Source organism: Varanus komodoensis, unplaced genomic scaffold (assembly GCF_004798865.1).
Source record: "Varanus komodoensis strain SLA01 unplaced genomic scaffold, ASM479886v1 scaffold123, whole genome shotgun sequence".
Classification (NCBI taxonomy): domain Eukaryota; kingdom Metazoa; phylum Chordata; class Lepidosauria; order Squamata; family Varanidae; genus Varanus; species Varanus komodoensis.
The window spans coordinates 317,350-331,125 of record NW_025335358.1 but is presented as its reverse complement, the minus strand read 5'-3'; the positions used below and the strand labels follow the sequence as shown (position 1 = coordinate 331,125).

Below are 13,776 nucleotides of genomic sequence, written 5' to 3'. Positions count from 1 at the left end.
GATTCTACCAGTGATGGAAGGTGTCTGAGGGATGTATTAACAGGTGGAAATCCTGTGCCCAGAAGATTGGCAACTGGCTGGATTTTCAGTTGCAGTCAATTTCAGACATTACTCTCAGAATATTCCCTCACCAAACCTAGCTCTCTGACAAGAGTACCTTAGGATACATAGGTATGCCAATCCCTGTGCTTGTCACATTCATAAGCTGTATTTTTGGGTATGTCTGAGAAACATCCTAGATGCATACCTCCTCCACTACACATGGGAGTGAGAGAAAGAGAAGGGATCCTGGTTAGCATTTCAGAACCAACCCATCAGAATCTTGGAATTATGGACTATCAATGTTTAGAGATTTTTTTTCTTAGACCATGCCCATGCCAAAAACTGGTTTAACAGTAATTTCATCTGTAGAGAGCCCTAACAATTCTAGATGTATGATGCAGGCTAGGAATCTCAAGCAGCTAAATTTTTCACCAGTTGCAATTGTGTTATCCATGATAATTAAACTGGTATTAAAAGGATAGATAGTGGATGTATATTATGGAGAAACTGAAAATTTGTATAATATTGCTTTATCTATCTTGTTTTTCTCAAATCACATCACACAACACTGCATGTTCTTCATAAGGACAGTTAGGCCTCTCATGGCATATCTATACAAAAAGACATATTAGCTTTATGCCAGTTTAATTGTCATGGTTTGCGCTCCAAAAGAATCCTGGCAACTGGAACAGGGTGAGAAACCTCAGCTAAAGTTCCAAAGCCCTGTTCATGTTGAAACAGAGCTTCCTGGGAAGAGGGAGGGAGTCTTAAACCCACTTAGGTGTAGATGTAGCTGTAAAGGGATCACACATCAGTGTTGTGAGAATTAAAAGATGTAAAGCTGCCTCGTTGGCTTCGGCTGAACTGGCAAAAACTTGCTGCCCGATTTCTCCTTCCACTGTTCTCAGTCTTGTGTCTGTCTCGCGTGATAAAATTTTCTATAAGTTTCAGCTTCTCATGCTCTTCTTTCAAAAAGAAATCAACCAACACACTCTTTTCCTTCTTGATCTGTTCACTGATATCTTTTGGAATATCTGGGATCATCCAGTCAACAAGCACACTGAGGAACATGACCAGGTTCTGCAATTGAAAAAAAGCAGAAGAAAGATGCATGCATGATGACAGTGAACAACCATCAAGTACCAGCTGTAATGATTATGATCTCCCACCCAAGACATTTTTCCAATCTTGAGACTTCTTTAGTTTCACTTATAATATCCCTCAAAAATGTATCCTGGGACAACTAGAGACAAAATCCAGGAACAACTAGAGATGTTCAGCATCCCTCCATTCTAGCCACCACAACAACTGGTCTTAGGAAATATAACCAGTCTTAAGCCACAAAGTACTCTTCTGTGCCAATCCCAATTTGTGGACTGCACATATAGAGGGACTCCAGCAAGAATTTTATTTCACCAACAGTATAATCTGAAATTGCCTTATATGGAATCAGACCATCTGGCTCAGTATTGACTACTGCAGCTACTGACTGCAACTTCTCTAGGATCATTCATGCTAATTTACAGAGCAATTTCATGCATGTCTACTTAGTTTTGAGTTCCAATGTATTCAAAGAAGCTCTATGAACAGAATCATATTAATTATTGTGTCTGAACCCAGAAAACACACCCCATCATGGTATGAAGGTCAGAATCAGAAAGGTGTTAGCCACTGTTGCTAAGCAGCTAGCCAGAGAGAGTCACTGATTGCTGCTATTTTGCACAACTGGCAGAGGCATCCTGGCCTGCATGCCTCTTGCCCTAAATATCTTCTCTGTCTGAGCATGAATTAGGCACCCCCTCTCCTGCTCCAGTGGTGCCAGTAAACATGGTTTTACTTCTAAGTAGGCATATATAAAATGGTGCTATAAGTGGACTTAACCCTAGGAAGGAGATTATGTAGCAAATGGTAACGGCTTGGCTTCAACACTTGACTGCCCCTCCGGTGACTACCTGGCTCCACCTTGGATTGCTCCAATAACCACAGTGGCCACAAGCCACCACTGGAGTTAGCCTATATTTGCATGGTACTGGTATTAATTAGGAATGTGCAAGGAATCTTCTTTGGGCAGCAAACCCAATAGATTCCCTGATCTCAATTTCCCAGACTTGTGTCTGAGTTCCTGGAAAACATGCCAAGGGTTTATGGGGCACTAACCAGGAATTGAGCCTCATGTGCTACACCCCTTTCCCTCATGCTTTCTGATGATTGCACCAGGACCACTGGTGGCAGTGAGTGGAGAAATTTCAACACCAAGAATGGCAGCTGGGGAAGGCTGCTGGTTGCTCAATTAGGGGTCCCCAGCTGCTCATGGGCTCCTTCTGGGCCCAGCTCACTTCCTTAGAGAGGGTGAAGAAATCTATCTGGCAGGTGCAAACTATGTTCTGGAGAAGCTCGACACATCTCTAGTATTAATAGTCAATGTTTCTCATCATTGCAAAAAAAAAAAAAAAAGCATTCACTGATCACTGGAGCAAGTCTGATGTTGTGTCCAGAGAAAATGAGGAAAGCAAATACACTCAGGAAAAGAAGGGCATGGGAGAACCTGGTTCATCTAGACATGATTACTTCATAGCTGAAGCATCAGGTGATGTTCATATAAGCAATCATCAGAAAGGATTCATGCATATGACCGTCCTAAACAGCCATATACCAAATTGGGTCTTCTTGCCTGTGGCTAGCAGCAGTACTCTAACATCTCAGGTGGATGTCTTCTCCAGCTTTGCTGTCTGAGATCTTTTAAAGAGAGACTGAACTTGGGTCAGTGTGCAAGATGTGAACACCATGGAACCATTTCTAAGCCAGTCCAATAGTATTCTGATCTCAGAGAACATTTATGCAGCACATGATGAGTTCTGCCTATCATCCCAATCCTCCAAATATACTACTTTTTCAATGATGTCAGCTTCTGCATTGATGTGAGTCACTAAAACCTCCATGGCTAGGCTGCAAGTGTTCATGGGGGGAGGGCAGATGTGTGCAAGACAATTCTCAAAGTAGTGAGGGTGTTACATGAATTACACTTACAATGCATGTGATGTATCATACCTTAGCACTGGGAGGCCTAAAGATGTGTTGGGACCTCCACTGTAGAGAGATAACACCAAGAGAGAATCTAAGTTGGGCTCATATGTTGAGATATTGAATCAGTTATCTTTGTTTTCCTAATATTTCCATATGTTTATGGCCTAGCATATGACATCTCATGTTGAAAGTCTGTGAATAGCACTTTGTTCAATACAAAAATGAAACCAGATTAAGTAATGGCTACTAATATAAACTTTTTATATGGATAAAGGAAATATTCACTGTCTGGTGCTTCATTCAAAATAGTGAACAAAGGACAGTACTTCCAGAAAAGTAACCTTGGAAGTAACCAAGAATTTCCACGTCAAAAGGAGAAATAACATTAATTAAGTATAAATTCCACACTAACTGTGGAGGCTTTTCTGGATATCAGAGCCACTATTCAGGGTATAGACCATACCCAGACCCAAGCTGGAATCATTTTGGATATTTAGTGGAATTTGTTAGATTTCAAAATACATCCAATATAATCAGAACAATCCAAAATGGTGAAATGTTGCACTACTTCTTAAGTTTCTCAAGTGGTTGAAAGTGGGTGTATTCTACACTCCATTGGCTGAAGAGACTACCAGGATACTTCAATAATATATAATAATAATAATAATAATAATAATAATTATTATTATTATTATTATTATTGTTATTTCATCTTCTGATATTCACTGACATTCCAGTGAACCAAGAAACATAGAAACTGAGCTAGTCAGAAGGGGCTTCCTGGGCCATCTAGTCTGACCCCTGGTCCAGCAGGCTCCACTCATGACATGCCCACCATGTGCATGTCTAGCCTATCCTTCACTGATGGGGCTTCAACCACCTCCTGTGGAAGCCCATTCCATACCCTTGGGGTCCTAACTGTCAGGAAGTACTTCCTGGCATCCAAATTGAACCTTGGTTCCTTGAACTTGGCTCCATTGGATTGCGTCCTGCCCTCCTCTGCAGGGGAGAACAGCTCTCTACCCACCTCTGTGTGACACCCCCTCACGTACTTATATGTCACCAACAGATCCCCTTGGAGTCTCCTCTTCTCCAGGTTGAAAAGACACAGTTCCCTCAGTCTTGCCTCATACGGCTTTTTCTGCAATCCAACCACCATCCTTGTGACTCTATGCTGCACTGACTCTAACCTGGGTATATCCTTCCTGTAATGTGGAGCCCAGAACTGAACACAATACTCCAGTTGCGGGCGCACCAGAGTTGTATAGAGTGGTAGTAATACCTCTCTTGATCTAGAAGCCACACTTCTGGCTATGCAACAAAGGGTGGCATTCGCCCTCTTGACTGCTGTGTCACACTGCTGATAGTACCTGGAGCTTACTGTTTAGCCTGCAGTCAACCAGTACCTGGAGATCCCTTTTGGGAGAGCAAGTGACTACTTAGTCTTGGTGCTCAGAAATGAATATACACATGAATTGCAGGCAGCAATAAAGACAGGGTTTTTTTTACCTGAAAAATAATGACGAATGCCAAACGCGCAGCTAAAACAGACCAGTACTGCTTAGAAAATTCATATGGATTTTCAGACCATGGCGGTTCTCTGTAATCCTTGAACCTTTAAAATGAAGTCATGATGTTATTTTACATTGCACCTTGCTTGTAGCAACATCTACTTTGCATTACATAGATTAGTTCAAGTTTCTAGAAGACAGTTCTCTAAGAGTTACATAATCAGCATACTTTGTCTCCAGAAAACTCTTATTTGATTCTGTCATTATGTTTCAAGATTTTTTAAAAATACCTTGGCTGTACCATTTAACTTAACAAGTACAATCACATCTATTGTGTAGAGTTTCAGTGTTTAGTCAGTTATTTAGATTGATCAGTTGAATCTTCTGACTGACTGTAATTTGCTCAACTAGTGAATTGACAGATTTTAAAAATAAATTATTTTAATCCCAGAATTGCTACTGCTAATTATTTCAATTTATTCAACACATTTCTCAAAAATGACCCAAAGTGTCTTGCACCAAGACTAAAGCATACAAACATTTTAAACAAAATTAGTTTAAAACACCTGGTACCTTAAGGGTGTAATCCTACACATGTTTAGACAGGAGAAATGTTCTACAGCTGAAACCTTTTTTGCACGTAAGGAATGTAGCTCCTGTTAGCAAGCAAACATATTCTTAGATGAGGAGGTGCTTCTTTTAAGATATTGCCTGCTGGGATACATATTTTTTTATCTAAAGCATCATCTTACTGTATTAATAGATTTAATTTATCAGCTTATTTCTTCACTTTTCACCTCTCTCTCAGTAAGAGTGGCTTTCAGTCAGTAAGAGTGAGTAAAATTTCTGAACTGAGACTCTGAAATCCCAAATTTGCAGAGACTTCCAAAATGAAAGTGGGGGGAGCTTGTACACTTCAGAGTTGGCTGTGTGAATTGAGGACAGATAGTAACATTCACCTTCTTCCTGCTGTATATATTTTTCTGGAATGCCTGAATCAGCATGAATATTACTTACATACAGTGTAATTATACAAAGCTCTCCTTCTTTGCATGTTAACCTCCAACAACTCTGTGAAGTAGGTAAGTTGAGAGTCTGTGACTAGTCCAAAGTCACTCAGTGAGCTCTATGGCTAAGCAGGGACTAGAGCCTGGATCTTACAGGTTCCAGTCCAACACTCTTAAGTTTTGTTACACTAAACTTTTCATAAATGAATGGCTGCTTTTCATTTCAATGGGACAAAGTAAAGTTCTCTACTTTGGGCAGGTATTTTGCCAATAATATAATAGGCACTGAGCATTCATTGTTTAAGGAGCTTTAAGTTCCACTGATTTCAATGGAAATATTTGAGCATATATAATCGATGAGCTTTAAACACAGTTCTCTTGGTTTGAACAAATAATTTCTTTAGGATGTGTTTAGATTCTCTTAATAAAATGAATAGTACGCTGCACTCTGGCTGATTTGTGCTCTGTGTTAAAACTAAACATGTGCATGTGTATTAAGAGAAAAGTGTTTAATATGCACCAGAGGGCTGAGATTGGCTTTAACTTTCTGTTAAATAAACACTTGGGCTGTGTTCAAATGTCACAACAAGTCATGCTGCACAGTATCTACACTGCAGTGGAAGTCTTTTTGTGCCTGGGGTCACACTGGCACATAGTATTTACCCTGGAAGAGTTCCCAACTTCAATGCTGGGATGCAATCCCAGACTGCACTGCTCTTGCCTACATCACCTGCTGTTCTCCCATTGGTCTGCATGCTTCCCTGGGTGGGTCAAAACCAGCCACTGCTTCCTTCCCTGCTTCAGAGGCCTTGACTATCCATTGCTCTGTAAGGCAGCCAGTCAGTGGATGGGGCCTCCGCAGAGTTGTTAGTCACAAAGTAATGCCTGACCCATCATAACCCCATGGACAACATTCCTCCGGGCCTCCGCAGAGTAGCACCAAAGAAAAGAAAAAGGGTGAAAGTGGCAGCCCCCATTGCTGGCACATTCCATGGCAGTGCTGTTGCCGACAAGCACCCCCACCCCTCCCCCTCCCTGCTGCACAGATGCCTGACTCTTCCCCCAAATGTGCACATGCAGCTTCTGTAAGCCTGGCACACAGAGGGCAGCAAGCAGGCACCTGTCCTTTTCTAAGGGATGTTGGTGTGGGCATCTCCCTAGGAATGTGTCTTTGCAGGTTGTGAGGAGGCAATTGTCCCTCAGCTGGGATCACAGGCTGTGCAGGGCAAATGCCCATGCAAAGCCTGTGTGCACACATGTACCCAGAGCGGGACAATCGCTGGATTTACCCAGTCCATCATGCTGATCCCAGGCAGCACAGCATCCTGGCAGGATTCCCAAAATGGATGCTGCTCCCAGAGGCAGTGCAGCATGATGCCCAGCTGCCAAGCAACTCTGTTGTTGAGACTCGGCATCAGGCAGACTTGCACTATCTAGGAAGAGTGAGCTGCATAATCACATCACTGCAGCCAGCTACGCAGTAGTTCCTAGGTGGATTTGGCCAGTCATCACTGGAAGTAGGAGTGCCTTGCTGCCATGGCTGCTCCTGCTGTAGGACTTTATGGAAGAAACACACAAACTCCACAAAAAGTTAGTTTTTTCAGTTCACACAGACAGCAGGCCATGGCAAAACATCAAAACCTTACAACAGACCATTGATTCTGCATGTTGTTTGACAGAAACAAAGCGTGCCACATCTCACTGCGACAAGTTGTTTCACACTGAATGACAAGTAACTCTTGTACAGTTTGTACAATTGCTTGTTGTGACACCTGAATCTGCCTATGTAACAAACTTAGCTTTCCTCTTACATAATACATGATGTGGTAGGGGGCAGGAGTCCCTCACTGATGAGCCCGATGAAAACTTCCATGACCGATTCAAATAAATTAGTCTGGAGTATCCAAATTTGAGCAGTGACGAATTGAGAAAAACATTTGCGATGAGCTAACTAAAAGTATTTTTTGTTGCTGAAAAATCATTACAGCTCATTATTACAGATGTCACAGATTAGTGCCGCTGCACTGTTTACTTAGAACAAATCCAGAGAGTTCAGAGCATTGTATAAAATGTTGTCCGACCTATTCCAAGAATGCATCACTGAGGAGTGTTTGTGCTTTGTTATTGGTTCCATTTAAGAAAGCTTAACCTAGGCATGTCCAAAGTCCTGCCCGGGGGCCAATTGTGGCTCGTTTTCAAATTTCGAGCAGCCCACAGCCTCTTCCCCCTGCCAGCTCAACCTGTCACTCATCCCTGCCAGCCAGCATTTTTCCCTTCACCGCACAGCGGTCCCGCAGCTGTCCCCTGCTGCCTCCTGCTCCTTCAAGGCTGGTGGTTATATTTCACCAGAAGATGGCAGTAGACCTGAGTCAGTACTCTCACCACGTGACCCTTGTGACACAAGGCTTGTGTGCCCATTTCTAAAATGGCGACTGTAACTAAAAAAAGGAAAGTTGACAGCGAGGGCCGCCGCTTCCAGGACAAGTGGAAATTGGAGTATTTTTTCACTGAAATATGAAACAACTGTGACTGTGTCTGCCTAATTTGCCAAGAGACTGTGGCTGTTTTCAAGGAATTCAATATCAAGAGGCACTACCAGACGAAACATGCTAACTACAACAAGCTAACTGGGAACGAACGCGGTGAAAAATTGAAGGAACTGGAAGCTGCTTTAATGGCACAGCAGTGCTTTTTCACAAGAGCCCGTGAGTCAAATGAAAATGCCACAAAGGCGAGCTACGAGGTGGCAATGCTGATTGCCAAGCACTGCAAACCTTTTACTGAGGGTGAATTTATTAAAGACTGCATGATGAAAATGGTGGAGAAAATTTGTCCTGAGAAGAAGCAAGAGTTTGCCAATGTTTGCCTGGCTCGTAACACTGTGGTACAGAGAATTGAAGACATTTCATCTGATATTAAGAGACAGTTAGAGGCAAAAGGAGTGGAGTTTGACTTTTTTCGTTAGCCTGCGACGAAAGCACAGATGCATCTGACACCGCTCCGTTATTGATTTTTTTGAGAGGAGCGGACAATGACATGAACATGAGTGAAGAGCTACTTGACCTCCAAAGCCTTAAGGACCAAACAAGAGGAACAGATTTATTTGTTTCTGTTTGTTCCACCGTAGATGACATGAAACTACCGTGGAATAAAGTCACTGGGATTATTACGGATGGCGCACCTGTCATGGCTGGCGAGCAAAGTGGATTATCAACCCTAGTCTGTAACAAAGTCAGCGAAGAAGGAGGCAAAGCTATAAAACTCCACTGTATTGTTCACCAACAAGTTCTCTGTGCCAAACATCTGAAATATGATCATGTTATGAAACCGATGATGAAGGCTATTAATTATATTTGCTCCAAAGCCCTGTGCCACCGCCAGTTTCAACAGTTTCTACTCGACAGCCAGGCTGAATACGGAGATGTTGTGTATCACAACGAGGTAAGATGGCTCAGTCGGGGGTCTGCACTGTAGCGCTTCTACTCTCTTAGGGAGGAAATCGGACAATTCTTGGCAAAAAAGGGACAACCGATGCCAGAGCTATCTGACCCTGTTTGGCTGACTGATTTTGGATTTTTAGTTGACATAACACAACATCTGAACGTGCTGAACACCAGCCTTCAGGGGCAAAATGCAGTGGTAAGCCAACTGTATTCACATATCAAAGCCTTTGGGATCAAGCTGCTACTTTTCCAAAGGTACCTGTCACAAACACAGCCCAATACCACACATTTCCCATCGCTGCAGGAAATAATGACCAGTTTTCCACAGAACAATATGAGTGTGCAAATAAGGAGATATGAAGCAGACATCTCATCTCTGGCTGAGGAGTTTCAACAGCGCTTTCGGGATTTTGCAGCTATTGAAAAGGAGATCACGCTTTTTTCATCTCCTTTCTCTGTGGACCCTGATGATGCTCCAGACCACCTGCAGCTGGAGCTCATTGAGCTGCAGTGTGACGCCGAGTGTCACAGTCGGCACCAACAGCTCCCTCTTGTCACCTTTTACCACCAGCTGGATAAAGACAGGTTCCAAGAGATTCAAACATTTGCTAAGAAAATGCTGAGCTTGTCTGTTTTGACATACTTGTGCGAGAAGACATTCTCGGTTATGAACATTAACAAAAACCACGTGAGGATGAGACTAAGTGACTTTCACCTGCGTGACATCTTGCGCATCAAAACCACTGTTTTTGAGCCAGACCTGGCCTATATAATGCAGTCGAGATCTCAGTATCACCCTTCACATTAGTGCAGTTAAGTTATTTGTTTAGTCTTTCATAAAATAGTTCATTTGCATTTAATGTTAATGGTTCAAGGAATGTCAGGCTGAATGGTCGGCCCCCACACATTTTCACCTCACCAAATCTGGCCCTCCTTGCAAAAAGTTTGGACACCCCTGGTTTAACCTATGAAGCATATTACAGGGGAAATATCATTGTAATACCATTGAATTACAAAGGTCACAGCAATGTAAGAATAAAAGAGATCAGCTTTTTCCTCAAGTAAAAACAAATATTGTCTGTTTGTATGTGTATGTGTGTGCGTGTATGTATATGTTGTAAATGGGGGAAATATTGCCTATGGTAGAGTGGGGAGTTTTTCCTCACCAAGAGCATGAGTGATTTTCCAGGGTACCTATCGTAAAGGTGGGTGGGGCCAAAACCACATGCCCACTTCATTAATATCCATCCATTCACAGTCAGATAATTTGTGGGATGTAAGAGTGCATGGGGAAGAGATGGTTAATCCTTCTTCAGCTGCACATCCCAGCCACCCCCTGCAATGCAAGTAGGCCTGGAATTGGTCTCCCATTGTCTCCAAAGGGAGGTTTTTTTCCCAAGCTTAACTGCTGTCAAGGAGAAGGGACTGGGGGGTATGTGGGCTGCCTGGGAAGGCTCTACAAACCAAGGAAGTGCTTAATTATTTGTTCATGACCGTTTTTAAAAATGTACTTATTAAAACACAGTCCCTGCTGTTTTGCATTTGTGGGGAAATCTCACAAGTTTTCTTTCCAGAGTCATTCTGGGGTTATGAATAGAGACAGTCCAGGCTGTTTCCATTCATAGCCCCAGAATGCTTCTGGAAAGGACAACCATCTGTCTCTGCATTCTAGCTCATTGGGAAGAAGTGCGGCAGTGGTGGACATGGCGGCTGGCACAAAAAACGAAACAGATAAGCCTTCCCCCCCTACTGCAATTGGAAGTGTACACCTCCAAATAATTTGTCCCCTCTTTTTCTTTATTCAGGGATTTTTTTCTTTTTTCTTTTGCTCAAACCCCTGCCCCGCAACCTTTGAGCAAATCTAGAATGAAGGGAGAGCAGCCCTGCTCTACCATGGATCTTCCCTTAGTTCCCTCCTCCACATCACATATACAGTGTATACTGTTGAGGCACTTCCTACTACTATATTCATTTATCCGGAGACACTATTCCTTGGTTTAAAATCAAAGAAGGTTTTCATTCTCTGAATTAAAGGAAACAAAAACATAATTGGGTCAAGATATGTTGCAATACTTACAAATTCAAACAAATATCACCATCTGTCAGATGTGAAATGGAATGTGCATTGAAATCAAGGTTCATTCATCCACATTATGAGTTTTAATTTTTACAAATTTGAGAATTGAGCTGACTGTCAATAACAGCAAGTTGTACACACTCTAGTAGAATGTTACTAAGGCATACATAAAGTCTCTCCCCAGATCAAGACAGGGATATTGATTTATATGGGGCTGGAGCCAAAAATTAGAGACTATTCTTACTGTATATGTGTGAGCTTTTATTTTCATTTCTGGTTTCTTTCTTTTCTTTTTTTAAATATCCTCTTTATTTCCTAGAGACAGGGCTGGCCAAACGCTTTGCTGTCTGAGGCAAAGAACAAGATGGTGCCCACTCCACACTCTACATACAGAAGCCCATTGGAGTGGCTCCTAGATCTTACTGAGACATTGGTGAATGAACTGCTTCTACCAACACAGCAGAAGGCAGCAACTGAGCCAAGGCTAATTAGAGATCCCAAGTGACATGGGGAGGAGTTCTATGCTGCAAGAAAATGTACTTGAGGACTTCTATGACAGGAGGAACCTCTGTGGTGCTTATTCTGCTTAACCTACAAAAATCAATGGAACCACATGCTAGGATGACTGGCACAGTAAGTCTTAAATGAATCCATCAAATTTACCTGCAAAAGGAAACCTGGTATTCAAATGGTGAGCTTTCTGGCTGGGTTCCAGCCTTGAAATGACTGACATTGAAATATGAGAGTGTGTGATTGACGAAGCCATGCATAGTTCCATTGTGACTGTATGCATATTGATAGACAAGGCGTGGAATGAAATCAGAAGTGACAGAAATGACAAAGGCCTGTGAATGAAAAGAACATCTTTACTGGGTCAGCCTGTAGATACCTGATGTACTCTGATCTCACTTTATTGATAAGAGTATGATTATGGTGATCATTTAAATATCCCCTAACATATTTGGCAACTGGATGATGGAATTAAACACTTGGGCTTTCTAGCACTATTTGCCTCCAGAGTAATTTGGAAAAGTATCCCATCAGAAATGCACCCTTTACTTGAACTTTTGAGGCTGGTCTAGTATTTTGGTTGTTTAATAATTCAGCGGCTGGTAGACTCTGGTAGTTCTCTAGGAAATCTGCTACCATTTTTATATTAGTTAATTATTTTTTAAAAGAGGGTTGAGAAGAGAGGAACAAACTAAAAGCAAATATATTTATCTGTTACCAAGTTTCACTTATTTCAAAGGCAGCTTACCATTATGCAAGGCCCACCACTGCTGCCAAGAGTTTCTCTCTAAGTGCCTGTGTCCTGGCCTGTTCCTTACAAAAGAACAGTGCTAGGAACTTTCCTCCTCAGTGGTAGCTTCACAGTTTGTTTAATCCTTGCTGTCTCTGCCTATACTGGATTCTTTTCAGACAAACAGAAAGGATTGCCAAGCATTTGCAGCCACTGTCACCTGTGTCATTCAAGCTCTTATCAATATCAATAGCTGCTTATCCTCACAGCTGTATGTTAATTTCAATATCAAAGGCAGCATCCCTGTTCATTAGATGTCAGGGAACAAAAGCAGGAGGATGCTTGGTTAGCCAATGTGTGAACAGAATGCTGGACTCTTAGTATGATCCATCCATCCATAGCTCTTTTTATGTGCTCCTACTCCTTTTGCTCTTTCCTGAGGGTAGTTTCTGTATTCACCGAGGACTTGCCCCATTGTGCCCGTGCACTGGCTGCATGGCATTTATTTTCTCCTAGATGTTATTTAGGAGAACTGCCAGCAGTAGGATGTGTTTAGGAAAACTGCCAGTTCCACACACCCTGGTCAGGGTGTGTGGAACTGCCAGCAGTAAGGTTCAGAATCTTTAGAGATATTGTGGTATGGATGCTACTTGGATGCTTCTCTGAGAATATAGGAAGAACACATATCTGTATCTGCATGGCTTTGCTTCCATAGTGGCATACACACCAGTTTGCTTCTGCCTGTGAGGGTCATCCTGAAAGGATATTTTCATATAATGCAAATGAGAACCCATAGAAAGTATTTAAGTAGTGGATATCTTATCTTACAACGTGCAAGTGTCTTTGCTTACTTTTGAATGAAAATGTGGGACAAACTCTTTATAATATCTCGATTAAATTGGGTGGCAGTACCAGATTATGGACTTCTTACTGCTTTACTGAGGTTTCTTCTTCCCTTTTCATTGCAGGGGTAATAATGTCTCTTTTACGCTCTCCCCCGCCCCCTCATCACTGCCGTTCCACATTTGTGAAAAATCCTAGAAAACACAGGAGAGGCCCCGAAGAAGGACAATGTCATGAAAAGGCCTTGCAAAGTTCCATGAGCAAAGAATCATGAGAGTATAATATACAGGTGTATCCAGAAAGTAATGAGAATGAAGTCCCTACACTCATGAAGGGCTCTGTGAAGGGAGAAGCTGGCCAAAGCACTTGGGATGGGGTCCCAGGTATACTGATAAGTTGTATTTCAGCCCTGTCAGAGTTGAGACATTCTTTTTTGTGACACCCTGTTCAAGTGCCTCATATTAAGAATAATGCAAGTGAGTTTGGAACAGTGGTACCTGATAAAATTGTGTAAAATTGGGTAAAAGAGCATAAGAAACTGTGGAAATGGTGAGGAAAGCTTATGGAGAAGCTACACTATCATCTGCAC

At 42.2% G+C, this 13,776-nt stretch overlaps 1 protein-coding gene across 1 annotated transcript in view; it reads right to left on the bottom strand.

Moving 5' to 3' along the window:
* Nucleotides 1–846: 846 nt before the first annotated feature.
* Nucleotides 847–13,776, bottom strand: part of ANO2 (anoctamin 2) — a 303,704-nt gene continuing 290,774 nt past the window's right edge. Inside the window, exons 25-27 of the mRNA XM_044422266.1 lie at nt 11,768–11,949; nt 4,576–4,681; nt 847–1,122 (exon numbers count right to left, since the gene is read on the bottom strand). Coding sequence (XP_044278201.1) covers nt 847–1,122; nt 4,576–4,681; nt 11,768–11,949 — 564 coding nt within the window. The remainder of the gene's footprint in view (nt 1,123–4,575; nt 4,682–11,767; nt 11,950–13,776) is intronic.